The sequence below is a fragment of the Carcharhinus amblyrhynchos genome, chromosome 10 (assembly GCF_965287045.1).
Source record: "Carcharhinus amblyrhynchos chromosome 10, sCarAmb.v2.hapA, whole genome shotgun sequence".
Classification (NCBI taxonomy): Eukaryota; Metazoa; Chordata; class Chondrichthyes; order Carcharhiniformes; family Carcharhinidae; genus Carcharhinus; species Carcharhinus amblyrhynchos.
In genome coordinates this window covers 64,982,522-65,004,258 of record NC_137333.1, presented here as the reverse complement: position 1 = coordinate 65,004,258, position 21,737 = coordinate 64,982,522, and the positions used below count along the sequence as shown (strand labels likewise).

The 21,737-nt window shown below is 40.4% G+C and overlaps 1 protein-coding gene across 2 annotated transcripts in view; it reads right to left on the bottom strand.

The window, feature by feature from the left end:
* The window catches only part of dync2h1 (dynein cytoplasmic 2 heavy chain 1), a 546,351-nt gene that overhangs the window by 392,178 nt on the left and 132,436 nt on the right, over positions 1–21,737 (bottom strand). For both annotated transcript variants that reach the window (XM_080197215.1, XM_080197216.1), the window contains exons 38-43: positions 16,691–16,890; positions 15,522–15,786; positions 12,076–12,283; positions 10,303–10,432; positions 5,174–5,329; positions 2,132–2,391 (exon numbers count right to left, since the gene is read on the bottom strand). In XM_080197215.1, the coding sequence (XP_080053341.1) occupies positions 2,132–2,391; positions 5,174–5,329; positions 10,303–10,432; positions 12,076–12,283; positions 15,522–15,786; positions 16,691–16,890 (1,219 nt within the window). The remainder of the gene's footprint in view (positions 1–2,131; positions 2,392–5,173; positions 5,330–10,302; positions 10,433–12,075; positions 12,284–15,521; positions 15,787–16,690; positions 16,891–21,737) is intronic.

The following is a 21,737-nucleotide window of genomic DNA, read 5'->3' as shown; positions in this document are numbered from 1 at the left end:
TACTCCAGTTGCGGCCTCACCAGTGCCCTGTACAGTTGCAGCAAGCCCTCCTTGCTTTTATATTCTATCCCCCTCACTATGAAGGCCAACATTCCAATTTCCTTCTTGATCTGCACCTGCAGACTGGGTTTTTGCGATTCGTGCACAAGGACCCCCAGGTCCCTCTGCACCGTAGCATGCTGCAGCTTTTCACCCTTTAAATAATATTCCCTCCTACTATTATTTCTACCAAAGTGGATAACCTCACATTTGCTAACATTATACTCCATCTGCCAGGTCCTCGCCCACTCACAGCCTATCCAGACCACTCTGCAGACTTTCTGCGCCTTCCACGCAATTTGCTTTTCCACTCATCTTCATGTCATCAGCAAATTTCATTACCCTGCAGTCAGCCCCCTCCTCCAGATCGTTTATGTAAATGGTAAACAGTTGCGGCCCCAGCACCGATCCCTGCGGCACTCCACTAGTCACCAACTGCCAACGAGCAGTTGTAGTCTTCTATGCCTCCACCTGAATCATATAAAGGGGTGAGTGGCCAACTCTTCAAGGTGCATCCCTTGCTCGCTCGACACCATACACAATTTTGTTGGTGGCATGTAGGACGTGGGCACTGAGGGAGCTGCCAAAATTGGGAACACAAATATACATAAAGCACTTGTTGTGATGCAGCTGGAGTACTGTGTGCAGTTTTGGGCGCCGCACCTGCGCAAAGATATTTTGGCCTTGGAGGGAGTGCAGAGGAGGTTTACTAGGCTGATACCAGAGTTGAGGGGGTTGAGCTATGAGGAGAGGCTGAATAAACTAGGCTTGTACTCGTTAGAGTTTAGAAGAATGAGGGGAGATCTCATTGAGATGTATAAGATGATGAATGGGATGGATAGGATAGAGGTGGAGAGACTCTTCCCGCTCAAAAAAGACAGTAGGACTAGGGGGCACAGCCTCAAGATAAAGGGGGGGCGGTTTAGAACGGAGTTGAGGAGGAACTTCTTCACTCAAAGGGTGGTGAATCTCTGGAATTCTCTGCCCGTTGAAGTGGTGGAGGCTGCCTCGCTAAATATTTTTAAGACGCGGGTTGATGGGTTTTTGATAAGAGAGGGGATTTAGGGTTATGGGGAGAGGGCGGGAAAGTGGAACTGAGCCACAACAGATCAGCCATGATCTTATTGAATGGCGGGGCAGGCTCGAAGGGCAAGATGGCCTACTCCTGCTCCTATTTCTTATGTCCTTATGTTCTTATGATTGCAGACCAGCTCAACATTAAGGGAATGGAAACTCTATTGCTGATGGATCTCACTAATCAGTTATTCAGTGCCTTTCTGGCCATGTGAATGCAATTAATAATGCCCAGAACCTGTGGAGTCAATAATGAAGGTAAATCCCACTGCCATTCATGCCAATGAAGGCCTTTATGCACAACATTAATTTTAAAAATAGAGCATCAGTGGCCTACAAAATGCAATAATATGCTCCTACTTGAGAGGCCCAATCAAGGCCCATGGCTGGTCCTTGGAACAAACTAGAGATGATGAAATTCAAGGCTGAATTGACTTTCATAGCCAGTGGAAGGATACAGCGATCAGTATTGAGAGATATGAAGTCTTCCTCAACAAGGGCACAAAACTTAGTTACAATCTATTTAAATTGGCAGTCTCCTGCAGTGATTCCCTGACATTTGACAAGCCCAACTAATCGAAAGCCATGGCCATGACTGGCACTGTGCTGCATTGCCACTTCCCTCTATTTGCCCATCCCAGATTCAGCGTGAATTGCATGTGTTTCCACAAAAATTACAGGCTAGCCCTTAATAAGTTAACAAATTCATTAACCAGTTCAATTGGTGATTGTTCAGAATTGGGCAGTTTGCCAGGTCTTGTCTTCCCTCTGATTATAAAAGTCATTGACTGTCCAAAAGGGCATTGGGAAGCTGGCACAATGGCAAGAGTCAGAAAATTACACATCCATCTGCCTCAGTTCCCATCCCCATTCAATCAACAAAACCCTGCCCCGCATTATCAATTGTTGCTTTAAACGATTCACAGAATAATTCACAACACAATACTACGGTTATCTTCAAACCATCAAAAGATTATCATACAGTTAAGATGCATAATTTCTGAAAGCAAAATCTTACCCTTTTCCACACCCTTCGGGTCCTACTAGTACAAATGGCTGTTTGCTGTTAGAACTTAACCAGGGTTTAAAATAATCTAACCCTCTTTGCATGTCAGGAGTTCGTACGACAGGAAGTTTCTGAGGATTACTGAAATCATCAGCAGTCAGATTCTCTGGTTTCTCCATCTGGTATGCCATGAGTCGCCCACTCTGTTGGTCATAATATGTATCGAGAGTCTGCCGTGGATCTGGTGGTGATTCTCTTGCCCAGTTTAAAACCTGAGTTAAAATTAAGTTAACATTTTTGAAAGCATGAGAGAAAACCTATTTCACAAATGAACATCTTTTCAACATTTCAGCTTTTATTTGAGATATGAATATAATAGCATTGATGGATTGTATGAATGAACAATGAATCACTTGATTGTCTATTTGAAAAAAAAGAATTAGGAATTTATTAGATTAGCAGCTGATCCAAAGATATTTAAGCGAGATTTCTTAACTTTAAATGCACTTTTTTTTCCCTGCCAATTTGTAATGTCTTTGTCAAAAGGGCAATATCATAACTGAGGATACCACATAATCATAGATACGGAATAGAAAATGTCTTCTTGAATTGCTGTTGATTTAGGGTATATGCCTGTAAAGTATAAATAAATGTTTACTAGAAGTTCATAAAGATTGGCTCCAGTTCTATCCTTAACCAACTGAATGGACCAGCCATGTGTAACTTCCTTAAAGCAGCAATGGACGATGAACTGTGAAATGTTGTGAACGTCATCCTGCTCCGAACTGGAAGGACCCACTATAGTAGAAATTTAAAGCCATGGAAATCTTCACAGCAACTGGCACCCTGCCCATAACTACTTGTAAACTACCATACCACCTCCAACATCCCTTTCCCCTTCAAAGACCTTGAACATGCTATTGCTACACAAATTCATACCCATTTTATCCAGAAAACCATGACTGAATTCCTGTAGTCAGGTTTCTACCCTGCCACAGTACCAAAACAGTTCTTACTAAAATCACAAACAATATCCGACATGACTGTGACAAAGGTGAACTATTCCTCCTTATCATCTCAAACTGTTTGCAGCCTCTGGCACGGTTGATTACATCTTCTTCCTTCCATGTACCTCCACTGTCATCTAATTGGGTAGGACATGCTCCCCTAGTTCCATTCTTATCTACCTAATTGTAGGCAAAGAATCAATTGTAATGGCTTTTCTTCTTGCTCCCGCACTGTGATCTCTAATGTCTCCCATTGACCGACTGTTGGTCCCTCCGATTTCCCATCCAAATGCTATTTCTTGCTGACAATATTGCAAAAATATAATGTTAGTTTCTATATGTACAACATAAATTTCTATCATGCCACAATTTCTCTTGATTCATCCACTGTCTCTAAATTGCCAGGCCACTTCTTCAACATTCAGTACTGGATGAATACAAATGCCTAGGATAAAATATTGGATATGGCAAACAAAATAAAATGTTAAAAGTACTTTAGCTGCTGAATCATCAGTTCTTCTGAAAATAATGTATGTGTGATTCTATTTTGTCAAATATTATGAATGAGATTCTGTACAAAGGATGTACTGAAGATAGTATTTCCATTGAATGTTAGGCAGATAATTGTTCATTTTTCGTTAATGTGTACTCTGCAAAACGTGTCAAATAAGGATAATCTTGCTGGTTTGCAACAAATGCTCAAGTGAAAAGAATTCTAAAATTAATCAGATGGATGCAAGTCGCCAACTGTTTTATTATCTTACAAAAAAGAATGTTTCCATGAATAAATTATCAGCAGTCCTAGATGAGGGATGACCCACAAGGTAATGTTTTGTACAGAATATGGAATGGTGTTTATTTGATTTGTTTTGAAATTCTTGTTGTGCATACTAACTCTAATTTTATTTAAAGAGAAAGAAAGGAATCTGTTCATTTTATATCAATTTAGTTTAATTATATGCAGCTGGAACACATTAATTGGGATTTTCCTTGAGCAGAGATAAAGAGACAATCAGAAACTCGGGGCTGAGTTATGAGGTGTTTGCTTGTAATGTTTCACTCTATATAAATGTTAGATTGAGTAAAAGCTGGCTCCAGTACTATCCTTCACCAGCTAACTTTCTTGAATTTAACCGCGTATTTCATATGTTACTACTCGAATTATCTCTTCTCATCTTCCCCACCCTCCCCATTTGATCTGTCAGTGGCTATTCTATATTTATACCCATTTGCTCTGAACCCAACTACAAGTGGGGAGTTTCACCATATCCACTTTCTTTCTGAGTTACTTTTTTTTGCCACTTTTAATTACCCATATACATGCAGACCAAAGTCCCTTGTTCCTTTATTACATTTAAAATCTTACCATTTAAGGAGTATTTATTTGCACTATTCTCAACCCCATAATGTATTTCATGTTTTACTACATTAAACAATATCTGCCAGCTAGCTGCACTTCCTGCTAGCTGACAGCCACCTGCAGTCCTTCAAAATCTTAAGTCACATTTTGCCAGATTCCCCCATCTGGTATCAAATTTTGACATTGTTCTGTCCATCTTTATGGTTAATGTACAAAATAAATAAGATCAAATAAATAAAACTAAACACATGTGAAACACCATTCATTATATTTACATTTCTTGCTTCCTTCTTACCCAACCCTTGTAAATTTTGTCCCAACCATTTCTCTATCTATGTGGCTATATTCATTTAATCATAACGTTTGCTAGTCGATGCTAATTTGTGAAATTGAGAGAAATCAATAGATTACCAAGAAGGCTACTAGGTCTCAATAAAGAAGGTAATCGGAAGCACTAAGCTGATTAAGAGATTGTACTCAAGGCATAACCAAGATTTACTTCACAAATTACAAAAATGTGAAAGCAAATCTTGCTGTTTTGTAAGTTATTATATGATGTATTTCACCATCTCCTCAAGGGCAATTAGGGAGGTACAATAAATGCTGGTTTACCCAGTGAAACCCACAACCCATCAAAAAAAAATCTTTCATATACAGCATAGTTTAGAAGATAATGATGTTACATACCTCTTTAGAAAATTCTTGTCGTGATTTCATGTTAAGATTACCACCAAGACCTCTAATTAGGCTAATTATGAACTGTCCACGATCCATACAACCATGAAGGTGAGACAAACCATTCAAAACTGTTCCAACAAGACTAGTTTCTACTACAAAATCATTCTGAAAAGGCAAAAAGTGAGTTTTGATTTATTTTGAAAAATCAATTATTCTCAGCTTAAATTCTAATGTTTGCTCTTTATTTATTAGGCTGTGTTGAAGTTATGAATTCAGGTCAATGATATATTTGAACGACTTCAATAATAATAAACAACACTTGAATACTTTGTTCAAAAGTCTACAGAATTTACCAAATTTTCCATGCTTCCATTGAATCTTGGTGCTATTTTACAAACGTACCAGATAAGATAGAAATAAAAGGCATGAGAAAAAGTTTCTGGATGGTGTTTGATCTGGTTTTATTTAATTGAACAGCAGTTATTTGTTCATTGGTTCTACTTCCTGTGTTCTTACACAAAATTAAGAAAGGTTAAAAAGTGCAAGCATGAAAGCAGAAAGCTGTCACAAATGAACTTTATTACTACTAGAGAATAGGGATGTTATTTCGAGTTTAGTTCTAAGGTGAAAATTATTTCTCATCTTTATAACTAATACTAAGCATATCAGTGTCGCTAAGCCAAAATCCGAGAACTCCCACCCTAAAAGCTCTGATGTACTAACACCACATTGACAGCAGCGATTCAAAAAGGCAGCTTACCACCACCTTCTCAAAGGCAATTAGGTATGGCAATAAATATTAGCCCAGCCAGCGATGCCCACATCCCATAAATGAATAAAAATAATAATTTATCTCCCAAAATGCAGAAATAAAGCTGAACTCTGGGTGACAGAATACCCAGCAAGTAATTGTTCAAAACAATTTTGAAATTGTGTATATTTTTACTGGTGGTTAACCTTTAATATTGATTAGGCCTGTAGCGTCATAGAGGTTTACCACATGGAAACAATCCTTTTGGCCTAACTTGTCCAAAGTGTCCAGTTTTTACCATTAAGCTAGGCCCAATTGCCGACGTTTGGCCCATATCCCTCCATACCAATCTTACCAACGTAACTGTCTAAATGCTCTTTAAAATACAAAATTGTACCCACCTGTACTACTACCTCTAGCAGCTTGTTCCAGGCACTCACCACCCTGTGAGTGTAAAAATTGCCCCTCTGGATACTTTTGTATCTCTCCCCTCTCACCTTAAACCTGTGCCTTCTAGTTTTACATTCCCCTCCCTTTGGGAAAAGATATTGACTATCTACCTTATCTACGTCCATCATCATTTTACAGACCTATACAAATCTATAAGATTACCCCTAAGCCTTTTACGCTCCAGGGAAAAAAGTCCCAGTATAGTCAGCCTAACCATCAAGTTCTGTTGGCATCGTAGTAAATCTTTTCTGCACTCTTTCTAATTTAATAATATCCTTTCTATAATAGGGTGACCAGAACCTTACACAGTATTTCAAGTGTGTCCTCACCAATTTCTTGTGTAATTTCAATAAGACGTCCCCAACTCCTGTATTCAATGTTCTGACCAATGAAACCAAGCATCCCAAATGCCGCCTTCACCACCTTATCCAACTGTGACTCCACTTTCAAGATCCCTTTGTTCTATAACTCTCCCCAACTCCCTATCATTAACTGACTAAGTCCTGCCCTGGTTCAATCTACCAAAATGCATCACCTCACATTTATCTAAATTAAACTCCATCTGCCATTCATCTGCCCACTGGCCCAATAGATCAAGATCCCGTTGCAATCCTAAATAATCTTCTTCACTGTCCATTATGCCAACAATCTTGGTGTTATCTACAAATTTACTAACCTTGCCTCCTAAATTCTCATCCAGATCATTAATATAAATAACAAATAACAGTGGGCCCAGCACCAGTCCCTAAGGCATACCATCGGTCACATGCCTTCAGTTTGAAAAACAACCCTCCACAACATCCCTCGGTCTTCTGTCATCAAGCCAATTTTGTATCCAATTGGCTACCTCATCCTGGATCCTATGAGATTTAACCTTATGCAACAACCTATCACACAGTACCTTATCAAAGGCCTTGCTAAAATCCATATGGACAACATTGACTGCACTTCCCTCAACTACCTTCTTGATTACCCTTTCAAAAAACTCAATCAATTTTGTGAGATATGATCTTCCACTCATAAACACATGCTGACTGTCCCTAATTAGTCCTTGTCTCCCTAAATGCCTATAGATCCTGTCTCTCGGAATGCCTTCTAAAAACTTACCCACTATAAATGTCAAGCTCACCGACCTGTCATGCCCAGGTTTTTCCCTGCAGCCCTTCTTAAATAAATATATTTGTCACCCTCCAATCATCTGGCACCTCACCTGTGATTGTTGATGATTCAAATATCTCTGTTAGGGGATTGCAATTTCCACCCTAGCCTCCCACAACTTCCTGGGATACACTTCATAACGTCCCAGGGATTTATCTATCTTGATGCACTCCTACACCTCCTTGTCTGGTAAATGTACACTCGTCAAGCCAACACCATTTATTTCCCCAAGTTCCCTAACATCCATACCTTTCTCAACATGAGAAATATTCATTTCGGATCTCACCCATCTCTTTTGGCTTCGCACATAGATGATCTTGATGCTTAAGAGGCCCCGTTCTCTCCCTACTTACACTTTTGTTCTTTATGTATTTGTAGAAGCTCTTTCAGTTCCCTTTTACCTTATCTGCCAAAGCAATCTCAAGTCCCCTTTTGCCCTCCTGATTTTTCACTTAACTCTACTGACACCCTCTAAACTCTTCAACGGATCCACTTGATCCCAGCTGCCTATGCATATTATATGCCGCATTCTTCTTTTTGACCAGAGTCTCAATATCCCAAAACATCCAGGGTTCTCCCAGCCTTGCCCTTAACGATACAAGGAATTTGCTTATGCTGAACCCTGGTTAACACACTTTTGAAAGCATCCCACTTACCAGCCATCCCTTTGCCTGCCTACATATCTCTCCCAATCAACTTCTGAAAGTTCCTATCTAACACTATCAAAATTGGCCTTGCCCCATTTAGAATTTTAACTTCTGGGCCTGATCTATAATTCTCCATAATTATGGCAAAACTAATGAAAATATGGTCACTGGTCCCAAAGTGATTCCTCACTAACACTTCTGTCATATGCCCTTCCTTTTTTCCCCATGAGGAACATAGATCATAGAACATAGAACATTAAAGGCAGTACAGGCCCTTCGACCCTCGATGTTGCATCGACCTGTGAAACCAATCTAAAGCCCATCTAACCTACACTATTCCAATATCATCCATACGTTTATCCAATGACCATTTAAATGCCCTTATTGTTGGCGAATCCAATACTGTTGCAGGCAGGGCATTCCAGTCTCTTACTACTCTCTGAGTAAAGAACCTACCTCCGACATCTGTCCTATATCTATCACCCCTCAATTTAAGGCTATGTCCCCTCATACTAGGTCAAGTTTTGCCCCTTCTCTCGTCAGGCCATCCACATGCAAGTTCAAGACTAGTGCAAGTTCATGTAATGCATATTAAGGTAAGTAAGTAACGAACAATGTGTTCAGTTTTTGAATTCTAGAAACAATTGGGGCCACCACAATGATCTTTTCCAGTCCCATACATCCCAAAGTTCTGAAAAGAATTGGTAAAACTAAACTGGCCTAGACTGTAGGCACATTTACATTGCGAGTTTCATTAACTTTCAATGTGTGAATCCACAACAATTGGTAAAAGTCTGAAGATAGAGGTGACATATTTCAAGACCCAACAGCAACGTAATCTTACAACTTTCAGTGTCTTTCTTTCCACCAGCAAAACCATCTGAAGGCACAAAGTTGGTCCTGTTCATCTGTGTATTCATGCCATAGCATAAAGTTGCTTGTCATGAGAATACATGACTCAGTACGCTGCCCAGCAAATGTATCTTTATATTTTTACCTCCCCCAGTGTAAGATAGGAAAATATTGTTTGAAAATGTCTGATAACTTAGAAGAGTTAAATGAAATTCATACAATAACTGGGTTTAAGGAAAGAAGAAATCCAAAATCCCAGTTATCTGTTGAAAGAATGAAGCCACAACGTCCCAAAGTTTAAAACAAAATAATTGTTACTGTACAAGAGTCAAACAAAGCAAACACTAAATACTATCTTGGATGAGTATCTTATACTCTGAAACCTACAGTCAACACAAATTAAACATGTATGAACAGGTATATTGTGGTCAATTATAAATTATAGATTAAATTGGAGATACAGCAAAGACAGATCTTATGAATTGGCTTGGTAGTCCATTCCGCATATATGTCTTCGACCTCAGTCAGAAAATCCTTCAAAATTACTTCTTCTCATGAAGAATTTCAGTTCTTTTTCTTGAATTTAGCCTGATCCCCAAGTAAAAGCAGTGCACAACCACTGAGTTCCATGGGCACAGTTTGAACCAAAAATGGCACACATCAGAAAAACTTCCTCAAATTTGCTTATGACATTCCAAATGGTGTAAATTCTTCAAGCAAGAGAAACAGCTTCCACACCGTACATATGCCTTTTCTCAGCTTAGTATTCTCCAGTCGGCCTCTACTGCACCAGTGGAATCATCATCTGAGCTGTTGTGGTGCTTTATTTAGTTTCAACCTCAGAAGTCGTGGTTTCCAATTTCAGTTTCAGTCTAAACTTTTTCAGTTTCTCTTTTCAATTACCGTCTAACTCAAAAAGCATGAGCTTTGAAACCAGATTCCATCACAATAACCTTTTCACTTCCAGACAACCATTCCACTGATTCTCCCATCTCAGACCCTCAGTAAGCTTCAGCTCGTCTTAAATTGTACAGCCACTAGCTTTTGCTAATCCATTCAAACTGCAAGGCTAACCCTAAAATATTTAAGACTCCAAAATTTCCTTACGTGATAGGAAAGCTTTACAGCACCTACTCAGCAATTCACTCTAATTGCACTCAAGGATAGGAATGCAATATTGTAAAAGATTTAGGAGTTGCACTTCACAAAAATAAATAATTAAAAATACATACTTTGTGGTTTAGCTGTTTTGTACATGAGAATTTCTAAAGGTCACTCACCTGCTTCAAAACCCAGTTCAAACACTTCTCAAAATAATCTCCAATCCAGCTTTCTAGATTGCTCCGGCATTCATCTACCTGGTTTCGTAGCCAAGATTTCACCAGAGAATTTACATCTGTATCCTCATCACTATAATGCAAAGGATCAGAAACAAGTGCAGGTTTTGTGATTTTTTTAAAAAAAAATCCTTTATTATTATTTTATTTTTCCATCATGTTAACATTTCTCATCTAAATTTTGATGAAATCCAGAAAATAACGTTAAAAATTTTTGCATCTCTCTGTGACATGGTCAATTATATGTTCAGTTAAACAAAAATAGGCAGGAGGTTTTTAAACAGGCAAGTGTGGAAAACTAAAAATGGTGCACTAACAGCTTGTTTCTCCTCTAGTTTGTGGAGCAAAGGGAAACAACTGCCTTTTGATACTGTCATAGGTTAATTGACTGGTGGCACACTTCATTTCAACTCTAGAAAATATTCAAATTCTAGTCATAGAAATGTTGTTTATTAAATGGTTTTGTGGCTGCAGGGAAGATTTCCATTATGTTTCAAGTTTCTATAATATTTCTTCTCACAGCATCACAGAATTGTTATGGCAAAAAAGAATGCCATGCAGACAGCGGGAGAATGTGCAAATGCCACACAGACAGTAGACCCAAGGCCGGAATTGAACCTGGGACCCTGGTGCTGTGAGGCAGTAGTGCTAACCACTGTGTCACCATGCCGCCCAAAAATTAGGGAACTAGATGTGTTTTTCTGACAATTGACAATAGTTTCATGGTCATCAGTGGATTCCTAATTTCAGATCTTTTTAATTGAATTCTAATTCAACCAGCTGCTGTGATGGGATTCAAACCTGGGTCCCCAGAATATAGCTGAGTTTCTAAATAGTCTGGCAATAATTCCACTAGGCCATTGCCTTCCCTATTCTCCTATTCCACAACGCCATTGCCTTACCAGTCATACCAGGTTTTATGCATATGTGGGACAGCAGCAATTCTGATTGAAAATGTAATGTCACAGTCCCTGTCTGCCTTCTCAGGTAGGTGTGCAAGATCCCATGACATTATTAGAAGAAGAGCTCAGAGAATCCTCCCTGGTGTCCTGGCCAAATTTTATTTCTCAACCGCAGCACAGTGGCACAGTGGTTAGCATTGCTGCCCTCATTGTGCCAGGGATCCGAGTTCGATTCCCAGCTTGGGTCACTGTTTGTGCAGAGTCTGCATGTTCTCCCTGTGTCTGCATGGGTTTCCTCTAGGTGCTCCGGTTTCCTCCCACAGTCCAAAAGACTGGTTGGGTATATTGATCAAGCTAGATTCTCCCTCAGTGGACCCAAACAGGTGATGGAATGTGGTGACTAGAGGATTTTCACAGTAACATCATTGCATTATTAATATAAGCCTACTTGTAGCACTAATAAATAAGTAAAATAAAAATAAATAAACATCACTAACACAGGTAATCTTATTGTTGTTACTGATATCTTGCACTGTGACTGTAGCAATTCTATATTATCACAGTGACAAGGATTCAAAAGTACTTCATTAGCTGTTGTGAGTTTGGACTATCCTGAAGTCATAAAATATGTCATGTAAATACAAGTTGTTTTCTCACCTTTGAATTGCCTGTTGTAGAGATATCAACTGAAACGACTTTAATGCACACAATATTCCAGAAATATTGTTGGTAATTTTATCTGGATGCAGGTGAAAGCATTTGCAACATCTTATATTCAATATCACAGAATTAACTGAAATATAAGCACACTCACCTCAGGAAGATCATTCCCATCCTGGATATTGTAGCAGGAGATGCACAGCTGAGATCATGAGTTTCAAATACAAAATTAACATTTGGTCCAAATTGGATCCTTTCTCCGCTTGGCATGGTGAGTAGCCGATTATCATCTAATACTGAGTTTAAGGATTCAATCCACTCAGGATCAATGTCCCCATCGCAGATAATCCAGGAATGGACTTCTGAAAAGGACCACAGAATAAATATAACCTTCAAGAATGGGTTTGATTTTCAAGAGCATATAATGAAGAGTTAGTAAGATTGGGTAGCTCTCCAACTTTCATTTATTCTAATGCTGCCAACCATGCCTTCAGCTGTCCAGCCCCTGGAATTCCCTCCCTAACTCTCTCTGTTTACCTTTAGATTGCTTCTTAAACTACGCTCTTTTTCCAAAATTTGGTCACTTGTCTTGATATCTCATTGGGCCCGATTTTACCAATTGGAGCCTAAGGGCCGGATCTGGGCGTAATATGGATCCAATCCCAGAATCCTCGTTCCAGCGCGCCCATATGCTTCTTGCCGGCTCCGATCCGATCCGCGCCGTTGGCAGGGCTTACTGCTGCCAGAATAATCGGAGCTCTGAACTACGCATGCGCAGTTAGAAAAAAAAATCTGAAACAGCACGCCCGGGCACGAAAGAGAAAAACAGCGGGGGGGGGGGGGGGGGGGGGGGGGGGGAATGAGCTGTGACCGGACCCCCCCTTGGGATGCAGGACCCTCCGGCAGACCCGCCCCCCGAAATCAGACCCCCCCGGGAGGCAGGCCCCCCTCAGCAGAGCAGACCTCTAACCTACCTCAATTGCTGCTCCCCCTCCACCATCCTTCCGATCTGCAGTCCTTCAAGAGCCTGCAGCATCTTCCTGGCCTTCCGCTGGCGTCTGCCGGAGGAGGGGTCAGGCTCAGATGGATCTCCGGTTGGCGGGGGCGGGGGGGGAGCAGATGGACTTGGGAGAATCTCGCAAACAGAAAATAATGTAGCATCTTCTTTGTGCTGCCTAATTATCTATGGGAAAGGCATTTAAACTACAGTGTCCTAGAGAGCAATTAGTGACCTGTATGTCCCTGTAGCCATGCGCCAGGTGCTCAATTGTTCAGTCATGTGGTGAACTTGGAAGATTTGTTCCCATGGTTGAATTTGGTTGGAAATAAGATTCAAGGAGATTACTAAATCTGGGAAATCAACCATAATGGAAAGAAGTTTGAATTGGCAACTCTTCTCTCACATTCCATGGCAGGTGTGCCCCTACTTATGAATGTGATTTGCATGGGCAATGTTGGGTGCAGTTAATCTGCCTCTGGAGCGGCCTTGGATCCTTTCTTTCATCATATTTTGGAATATTTTCCCAAATTTTTGACTGTCGGGTTTTTAGTTCCTGCGATTATAATTTTGACATTATCTTCCAAAAGGAATTCCTCTAATTCTGTGCAATGTTCAGATGAAAACAAGATGAAAGAAAGGATCCAAGGCTGCTCCAGAGGCAGATTAGCACACCTATCATTGCCCAAGAGGCTACAGGGACAAACAGGTCACTAATTGCTCATTAGGACAGTGTAATTTAAGTAACTTTCCCATAGATAATTAGGCAGCACAAAGAAGATCTATATTATTTTCTGTTCGCGAGATTCTCCCAAGTCCGTCCTCCCCTGCATCCTCCACCACCCCCCCAACCAGAAAGCCATCTGAGCCCCCCCACCCCACCCCTACCCCCTCCTCCTCCGGCAGACGCCAGCGGAAGGCCAGGAACGTGCTGCAGGCTCTCGAAGGACTGTAGATCAGAAGGATGGTGGAAGGAGAGCAGCAGCAGTGATCGGAGTAGGTTGGGGATGTGCTCTACCGAGGCGGGGGGAGCCTGCCTCCCACAAGGGGTCCGATCATATTTTGGGGGGGGGGGAAGTGGGATCTGCCAGGGTGGTTAGCAGGGGGGTCTGCGAAGGATGGTCAAGGAGGATGGGCTTCAGAGTTTCCCCTGCAGAAAAATCGGCTTCAGATTTTTATTGCATTTAAATCATCGGGCCACCTGATTCGGCTGCAGACCGGACCTGCGCCCAAATCAGGTGTCGATAAAGTCATGATCTGCTCGGATTCAGGTGCAGATCGCGTTACAGGCCCAACGCCTGAATTTACCACGATTTCACACCCGAAAACAGGCGCAAATTTTTGGTAAAATCAGGCCCTTTGTGTCTCAGTGCCAATGTTTTATTTCTATTTTTACTAGATTAAAGATGCTATATAAATGCACGTTGCTTTTGGTGTCAGCATGTGTTTCCTTTCTCCTCTTCTGCAGGCAATAGATGGATTCATGGGCAATATTATTAAGTATGTTGCACAAGTGAGCATTTTTCTTGTCTAGCTCTGGTCATTGAATGTCAGCCAGCTCCTGCACTGTAGCAAATTTCACTGTAGAACTCAATATTATTCTCATATGATCCACACAATCAGGAGCAAGTATCCCAACTACCTTTTCCCAGCCCAAAGGTACCAAGACAATCGTATGATCCTACTACTGTACAGTTGCAATCGATCTTGCACATATAATGGATCAAACTTAAAGCCTTCTTGGTTTGCACACATTATGATCATATTTGAAATTGAATTTTGTGGTGAGGGGCAGGGATATTTATTAATGAAAGATATTTACAGAGGTTTGCAACAAAGATAATAAGGTTTTTTTGTGTTTATGAACAGTCAACTTTGTTGTTAAATTTGGGGACCAACATTATAAAAGACACTTGACCAAAACAACAACAACCTGTACTTAAGTAATACCTTTAACATAATGAAATGTTCCCAACTGCAACAATGATTTAAAGAGCAGAAGAGGAAAAAGGAAACATATGTTGACACCAAAAGCAATATGCATTTATGTAGCATCTTTAAATCTAGTAAAAATAGAACTAAAAAATTGGCACTGAGACACAAAGGGCCCGATTTTACCAAAAACTTGCGCCTGTTTTCGGGCATGAAATCACGGTAAATTTGGGCGTTGGGCCTGTAACGCGATCTGCACCCGAATCCGAGCAGGTCACGACTTTACCGACACCCGATTTGGGCATAGGTCAATGAAAAAAAACGTTATTTTGAAAGAATCTTTTTTTTTTACAGAAATCTGATTGCTTGCAAACTGAACTCTAGGGACAAATCATTCCCACAAATCCCAACCTCCCTTTAATATGTAATAGTCATTCACAAGCTATAGTTTTTGCGATATTAAAATTTTATTTAAAAATATAATAACCAAAAACATTTCCATTCTGATTTTAACTTATATTGCAGAGTATCATTCAACACTAACTGTTGATCGTGTTTTATATTTTTATGTGGGCTTAATAGGTTACTCTGGCTTTAGTTTAAATTTGGAAGCATTACTTCTTCCCTCAGCCAGTTAATAGTTATGCATTAGTTGAATCATGGCTTCTTACCCTGTGGCTCTCGAACAACCTGACGAGCACTATTAGTTAACACGCCATCAAACCATTCACGGGTATCCATGTCAATGTGACCCAGGAGCTGCTGGCGTGGCATGGCTTTGGGATTCATTGTGTACTGCTTCACCATTTTGTTTATTTTACCAAGAGCTGTTCTTAACATTCGCCATAGTATTGACTTTCCTGCACCACTTGGACCCACAATAACCACTCCCATTCTCTGGCGCAGTTGTTCAAAAAGTTCCAAGGCTTTCTTTATCTAGAAAAATTGCAGCAGTTATCCAAATTTGTACAAAGAAAACATATTTTCACTTAATGACCAAGTGATGAGATTATCAACGGCTTTTAAACACTGCAAGATATTAGAGAGTATCATCAGTTTTGTCATTTTATTGACTGTTTTACTGAGAAGAAGGTGCAAGATACTGATACTGGGAGACAACAGCAGCAGTCTCTAAGTTGACCACAAGTATACTCAAAGTCTCCCAAAGTCCCAGAAAGGTGTTGTTGGTATTGGGTCAAAAACAGTTGTGCTGAAATGAATTTGTGATCATTAACTATACAGTCAGGGTAAATGTTAATGCGTTTCATGTTGTCATGGGAAAGAAGGCAGAGGATGTCATTTCTGAGTTCAGATTACAGACTTCTCTACAAAACAATGAATATCATAGACAGACAACAGTTTTGCAAGGTCAGCACAGAGAAAAGACTGCTTGGCATTAATATATTCGACAGTGATACTGATATCATTCTGTTGAAATATGAACATAAAATCATACACTTTAAAGCAACAACTGTTTTTCTGCCTAATAAATTAATCAGCAATAAATTAAGCAAGCAGCTTTGAGAATTTTAAAAAAGTATAACAAATGTATAATTCAAAGGCAAATAAAAAGTTACCTAAATTATGTATTAAGCAAAATACTGCCATGAATAAAATGCATTAGGATTGTAATACAAGGTAATCCTGTTAATAGATTGGATCACATATACTCATGATGCAAAACCACTGTCATTTTCTATGCAATTCTGCTCAATGTATTCCATAACTTTGCACATGAATTTATATTCTACTATAACAATTATAACAAAATAATTTGAGTCAGCATGTCCAAATAATCATGAATAACTGTTTCAGTCTTTTTATCGGTCCTCATGTTTACCTGGTTGGGTATGATTTCTAAGTTTGCTTCCTCAAATGCCTCATGGAGAGCAGCAGCCAGGTCCACATATTCAACATCTTTAAAGTTAACACCAGGGAAAATATCTTTCACCAAAGCATCAAATCTTGTACAGTCAGCAAATGTCAGTTTTGACATAGTGTTAAGACGCAGAGCCTGAACAACAATGTGACTCTCATCAACTGTAAAACAAAAAAAAGGAAAAATACATTGTACATATTGCAACAGTGCATTTTTACAAAGGCGCTGCTTTGTAAGGTTCTAGGACTAAGTACATGAACTGCTAAAAAAAAAACACCTTTCCCTGTTAAAACTGCATTCACAGGAGGAAACTAATACTAAAAGAAACATCTCAAGAATCCTACTATATATAATTCAGAATTATAGCATTATTGAAGACAGGCACTGAAAAGAGAATTTTGTACTTAAACATTCAAGAGCGCACATGTAGGTAGATTAAAGGATTTTCATGTATCACTGTACAAAAAACCAAAAGAGCTAACATTCAGAGATACTTCATTGTAATAGTCAATTCCTATACTAGCTGAGATTATTCATGAAGGCCTGAGGTGTGGTGATCAAGTTAAATCACCACAAGTCAGCTCTTCCTCTCAAAGGGGAGAGCAGCCTATGGCCATCTGGGACTATGGCAACTTTCCTGTTACCTTTAGCACACAGAAATTTAGCATGGAGGAACTCAAAGAAAGTAAAAATTACAAATTGGTCTTTCGATATGATAGTTCTGTACTGTATCTCATTATCATTCACATTAGCTCTGCCCAATGCTTGATTGATCATATTGTATGCCTCATGACCATTTTAAAAAACTTGAACACTTGAAGTATAAGATGCCTTATCTACTTCCATCAGCTACTCAAGGTCCAAAATTAGGCAGCATGGTGGCACAGTGGTTAGCACTGCTGCCTCACAGCGCCAGGGACCCAGGTTCGAATCCCAGCTTGAGTGACAGTCTGTGTGAAGTTTGCATGTTCGCCCCATTTCTGCATGGGTTTTCTCTGGATGCTCTTATTTCCTCCTTCAGTCCAAAAGATGTGCTGGTTAGGTGCACTGGCCAGGCTAAATTCTCTCTCTGTGTACCCAAACAGTGTTGGAGTGTGGCAACTAGGGGATTTTCACAGTAACTTCATTGCAGTGTTAATGTAAGCCTACTTGTGACTATTAAGTAAACTTTAAAATTGTATAAACAATTCTAGTTGATTATAAAGAATGAATGTTAACAGTTTGATTTCCATATTTGGTAAGTACTGTCATACTATTACAACCTTTATTCTTATCAGGTCCATTCTATTCACTATGACTCCCTGTTTTATAATACGTCAAATCTCACAAATTAAATTCTGCCCCAGATGGTTTTGTACAATGTCTAAAACTCAGAATTTTCTGAGACCTCAGCCTTGATGAAACGCTGCCTAACAAGTTGGGAACACAGCTGACAGTAAACACCGAGTTATTCCAAATCCCAGAATAGAAAGTTGAAACAACTGCCCTGAACTGTATGTTGCAATTTGTTAGAATGTGAGGAAAGATTTGAAAACCAGAGAATGATGCTCCAGACATTTTGTGATGATTTTAAATAAAATAAATGATTAAATAATAAAATAAACATCAATAAAGTCAACCGAAAGTACACTAAATTAAAACAATGGTCATACACAGTATCATTAATTTTACCCAGTTCCAAACACCTGTTTTTTTAAAATACATTTGTGGGAAATGGACATCGCTGGCTAGCCAGCATTTATTGCCCATCCCTAGTTGTCCTTGAGGTGATGCTGAGCTGCCTTTTTGAACCACTGCCATCCACATGCCATTAGGGAGAGAATTCCAGGATTTTGACCCAGTGACAGTGAAAGAACGGTGATATATTTCCAAGTCAGGATGGTGAGTGGCTTGAAAGGGAAAGGTGGTGGTGTACCCATGTATCTGTTGCCCTTGTCCTAGATGGAAGTGGTCATGAGTTTGGAAGGTGCTGCCTAAGGATCTCTGGTGAATTTCTGCAGTGCATCTTGGAGATAGAAACTACTGCTGCTACTGAGCGTCGGTGCTGAAGGGAATGGATATGGTGCCAATCAAATGGGCTGCTTTGTCATGGATGGTGTCAAGCTTCTTGAATGTTGTTGGAGCTGCACCTATCCAGGCAAGTGGGGAGTATTCCATCACACTCCTGACGTGTGCCTTGTAGATGATGGACAGACTTTGAGGAGTCAGAAGATGAGCCTCTCGCCATAGTATTCCTAGCCCCTGAAATGCTCTTGTAGCCATTGTGTTTATATGGCGAGTCCAGTTGAGTTTCTGGTCAATGGTAATGCCAAGGATGTAGACAGTGGGGGATTCAGTGATGGTAACGCTATTGAATGTCAAGGGACAGTGGTTAGAGTGTCTCTTATTGGTGACAGTCATTGCCTGGCATTTGTGTAGCATGAACGTTATTTGTCACTTGTCAGCCCAAGTCTGGATATTGCCCAGACTTTATTGCATTTGAACATGGACTATTTCAGTATCTGACAAGTCGCAAATAGTGCTGAACATTATACAATCATCGGCGAACATCCCCACTTCTGACCTTATGATAGTGGGAAGGTCATTGATGAAGCAGCTGAAGATGGTTGGACCAAGGGCACTGTCCTGAGGGACACCTGCAGAAATGTCCTGTAGCTGAGTAACTAATCCTCCACAACCACAACCACCTTCCCCTGTACCAGATATGGCCCCAAAAAACAGAAATCTTTCTCCTGATACCCACTGATTCCAGTTTTGCTCAGGCTCCTTGATGCCACACTTGGTTAAATGCAGCCTTGATGTCAAGGACTGTCACTCTCAACTCATTTTACTACCTTCAGAGCTAATTCTCCTCAAACTTCCTGAGCATCTCACAGTAACAGTTACTACACTAGGTAGTTATATCACTTTGGGGTTGTTTTTGAGGCAGAACAAAACAATTAGATTTTCAAGGCAAGCTTTCTTCACAGACTAGGGGTTAAAACAGCTATTCCTACTGTTCTCTAAGGTCTTAAACAGCTTTAAACAGGTCTTAAACATTCAATCTTGCATTGCTTGAATGCTTCTGACACATCGTACATCAGTGATCTGAACAGAAATGTGGGGGGTATGATCAGTAAGATCAGTAAGTTCTTAGGCAGCACAAAAATTGATGTAGAAAATAGCAAGGGGGAAAGCCTTAGATCACATGGTGATATAAATGGCCTGATCACTTAGCAGAACAGTTGCAAATGGAATTTAACCCTGAAAAGTGTGAAGTGATGCATTTTGGAAGGACTAACAAGACAAGGGAACACACAATAATGGTACAAAGCATGGAAGTAAAGAGGGCCGGAAGGACCTTAGGGTGCATGTCTATAGATCCCTGAAGGCAGAAGGACAGGTGCATAATGTGATTAGAAAGGTATATGAGATAGTTGGCCTTTATTAGCCAAGGAACAGCATAAATGGTGGTTATTATGAAATGACCACAGTGAGAGCACTGTGCGTAGTTCTGGTCACCACACCATAAGAAGGATGTGATTACACTAAAAAAAGGGCAGAGAAGATTCACCAGATTATTGCCTGGGTTGGAGCATTTTAGCTAGGAAGAGGGGCTGGATCGGCCGGGGTTGTTCTCCTTGGAGCAGAGAAAGATGAGGGGTGACCTGATTTTGCTTTTTAATTTTTTTACTCCATTCTTAAAGTTAAAAAGCCAATGCTCGGAATGGTCCAGGCAAACCAAAATCTATTCCTTGCTTCTCCAAAAACCAAATTCAAAGTCCAATTGAATTCCATTCAAGATCCCCATAAAAAGGAGACATACAACATCCAAGCTGACAACATGAGGCATTGCATCCCATCTTGGGCTTGATCTGATACTTGATCTTAGCCAAAAGGCTGGAACATAGAATAAATACGAAGAAGCCTTTCTCCTCAGCAGAGGGAAGTATAACCAGGGGCACAGATTTAAGATAATGGGCAGGAGATTTAGAGGGGATTTGAGGAAGCAAATTTTCATCCACAGAATGGTTCAAATCTGGAACTCATCGTCTTAAAGAGTAGTAGAAGTGGGAACCCTCACAACATTTAAGAAGTGTTTAGATGAGCACTTGCAATGCCATAGCATACAAGGCGATGGACAAAGTGCTAGCAAATGGGATTAGAATAGATAGTTGCTTGATGGCTGGCGCAGATATTATGGGCCAAAGAGCTTTTTCTATGCTGTGTGACCCTTTGGCTATAGTTTTTCCCAATTGATTTTCCCTTATTTGAACTAACCTCTTCAGAAGTTAAACTTAATTACCTTCATTTTGTGTGAGTCCACTTTTTAAAATGTAAATGCAAAGTTCACACCTGCTCTGCCCCATTGAAACTCTGACACCTTATTTAGACCCAAGAGTCAGAATTTTACAGCTCCATCCACCATGGGAATCGGAGCGGTTGAGGGGCAGAACAGGGATATTTCCATTGACCTTGGGCAGAATTTTACGGTTTTGGGATGAGTGAGGCTGTAAAATCCCGCCCTTTATGATTTATTCCCCATTGAACAAAGAATAAGGAAAAATTTGGCACAGCAACAGGCCCTACAGCCCTCCAAGCCTGTGCTGATTCTTAACTAAAAAAAACTTCTGCCCTCTCAGTATCCCTCTGATCCCTCCCTATTCTGCCCTCTCAGTATCCCTCTGAGCCCTCCCTATTCTGCCCTCTCAGTATCCCTCTGAGCCCTCCCTATTCTGCCCTCTCAGTATCCCTCTGAGCCCTCCCTACTCATCCAGATGCCCCTTAAATGTTGCTGATGTGCCTGCTTCCACCACCTCCTCTGGCAGTACGTTCCAGGCACCCATCTCCCTTAAACATCCCCGCCTCACCATGAAACTGCGTCCCCTTGTAATTGACATTTCCCACCCTAGGAAAAGCCTCTGATTATCCATCCAGGCCATCAGGTCTTCCCTCAGTGTCCGTCTTTCCAGACAATCCTAGTTTATTCAATCTCTCCTTATAGTCAATACCCTCAAGACCAGGCAAT